Genomic DNA, 2,630 nt, shown 5'->3' with positions numbered 1-2,630 from the left:
TTACGTCAATAAATAGAGGGACAGGCAGTGTGCCTTACTTTTCCATAAGAGTGTAGATAGAAAAACCTAAACACTTCTTCCATGTGGTGTGTTCAAAACATCAGACACATACAGAAGCAATTAAAGTTATATGAAAGCGCAGAAGAAATCTGTTTCTTTAAAATAGAGTTATGTTTCCCAGAGCAAGCAAGAGAAATTTTTTCCATATTCTTGAGCAGGACTAAGAAGTCCCTTGTTTACGTAATTCCTTAACGAGATGCAAACATCTGGCACTTCCTAGTGCCAGGCACTGTCTGCTTGCTTCACACCACCATCTCATCTTCTCATCCTCACACCAAGCCTGAGAGGCAGGTACTGTTATCCTTATTTACCAAATGAGAATACTGAGGTGAGTCCCTGACCACGTAAGTCATGGGAACCCTTAGTATCTTAAAAGATTTCCCTTTCTCTCCTCTGAAGAGACATATTGTGGCATAGTGGGAAGGATATTAGACTAGAAATCTGGACTTTAACCTTAGCTTCACCACAAATCAGTCAGGCATATTTGAACAAGTCAGTTATTTCTTCAACCTGACAGATAAGGGAGTTAATTAGGAGACTCAGGAAGACTCCTCCCAGTCTAAAATTTCTGATTCTATGAACAATCCCTACCTCAGAATAACAAAGTGAACAGTCTTAAACAATCCTGGAGCGTGCAGCAGTCTTGACAGACAGCTACTGAGAGACGAACATCTCTTGGGCTCTCCAGAAACAGCAGGCACAACTGAGGTGAGGTAGCTGTGTCCACTGGTGACCAGATATGATAAAATTCACCAGATACTGTATTTCAAACCATAAGTATGAAGAAACTTTCGCCTGCTCTCATAACATTTATTTTTACCAAAAAAAAAAAAAAAAGACATCCAAAATACTAAGTATTATGTAGTTTTTATTGGCACTTACTTTGAAAAGTACAAGGTTTGCTTATGACCAAAGTAGTAATCATTCACAGTTGGCTTACCAATCAGCTCTGAAAGCTAAATTCTGATTTTGTTTATGCTGCTGAGAAAACAAGCACAATCCCAAGAAGTATGCTCTGGAACCTTTCTTCTCCTGTTATTTTTGAGAAAATCTGACCCTATTCAACTGGATGTTGAATTAAAATTTCAAATCTATATGCAAATATACATAGGCACTAGTATTTTACAGATGGAGAAAAGGTACTCAACTATCTAACTATCTTGTCTTGGATCTCTGAAATATATCTGGCCAAATATACAGTGGGGTGGGAGTTGTGGCTCATTCCTATAATCCCAGCACTTTGGGAGGCCAGGGTAGAAGGATCCCTAAGGCTAGGAGTTAGAGACCAGCCTGGACAACACAGTAAGACCCCCATCTCTACAAAATACAAAAAAATTTAGCCAGATGTGATGGCATCTTTATGGTCCCAGCTACTTGAGAGGCTAGGGTGGGAAGACTGCTTGAGCCTACAAGTTTGAGGTTGTAGAGAGCTAGGTGACACTGTGAGACTCTTGTTTAAAAAGGAAAGGAAAAAAAAAAAGAAGAGAGAAGAAAAGAGAAGGGAAAAATTTGATGGCAGAACAATGAGAAAATCCTGGGCTATTTTGTAATGTGGTAGAATATGTTTTCAAACCTCCTGGATCAGTAAGGGTAAATTTGCAAGTAACTACTCCCTTGAAAATCAGAGCTGACCATATATATAGTGAAATGCATTCCTGATGGTGCTTACGGGTTCCACTCTGGTACCAGAAGCTGGACTGAAGACGGTGACCATGTTCCTTGAAGGGTCCTCAGCAGTGTACACAGAAGAATCCTCTTTTCTCAAAGAGCTGAAGTTTCTGTGCAGGTACAGACCCTCACAGTGGGACAACATAATAACTTCTCAAATCAGCATCCTGCCACTCGGTGAACTTGGAAATTCAGGGAGGAGACCAAGTGTCCACTGAAGTACGACAGCCAGCTTCTTAGGAAGCCAGTTACTTATTAGAAGTGGGCCCCTCAGATACACACGCGGATTACCATCAGGGTTACTCAGCCAACAGGGACTTGTTGAGTGGCTGGAGGGTCCTCCGGCTAATTCTCCTCTTGTTCAGAAACAACATCGGGGATTTCTTGTCTTTGGGGATGTGGCAGAGCAGGTCATCTAAAGTCTGAGTGGTGACGTGGCCAGTGATGTGCAGTTTCCCATAGATCTCATCAAATCTGTCCAAAAGGGCAGGGATAGCCTTCACTTTTTCCCTTACTTTGGCCAGCTGAGAAAAAAGTAAAAGCCAATCAGTATGTCTCTGCAAGATTTATTCTTCATTCTGTCCGTACTTTATATAAAAGGAGAGAGACATGAGTACAAATGCACGGTATGCACCTCAAAAGGTGAGAATCAGGGGTACACAGAGGCATTGCTGCCATAAGAAATCCCAGGCTCGGCGCCTGTGGCTCAAGCGGCTAAAGCGCCAGCCACATACACCTAAGCTGGTGGGTTTGAATCCAGCCTGGGCCCGCCAAACGACAATGACGGCTGCAACCAAAAAATAGTCGGGCATTGTGGCAGGTGCCTGTAGTCCCAGCTACTTGGGAGGTGGAGGCAGGAGACTCGCTTGAGCCCAGGAGTTGGAGGTTGCTGTGAGCTGTGA

General features: G+C 42.9%; 1 protein-coding gene across 1 annotated transcript in view; it reads right to left on the bottom strand.

Annotated features, from left to right (window-relative positions):
- Window positions 1-1,405: 1,405 nt before the first annotated feature.
- Window positions 1,406-2,630, bottom strand: part of PTCD2 (pentatricopeptide repeat domain 2) — a gene marked incomplete at its 5' end in the record, with an annotated part of 40,315 nt that continues 39,090 nt past the window's right edge. Inside the window, one exon of the mRNA XM_003786001.3 lies at window positions 1,406-2,252. Within this exon, the coding sequence (XP_003786049.3) occupies window positions 2,028-2,252 (225 nt within the window). The remainder of the gene's footprint in view (window positions 2,253-2,630) is intronic.

The sequence above is a fragment of the Otolemur garnettii genome, unplaced genomic scaffold, assembly GCF_000181295.1.
Source record: "Otolemur garnettii isolate 467f Iridium unplaced genomic scaffold, OtoGar3 scaffold00017, whole genome shotgun sequence".
Taxonomy (NCBI): Eukaryota; Metazoa; Chordata; class Mammalia; order Primates; family Galagidae; genus Otolemur; species Otolemur garnettii.
The sequence above is the reverse complement of the archived record's forward strand: the minus strand, read 5'-3'. Positions and strand labels throughout refer to the sequence as shown.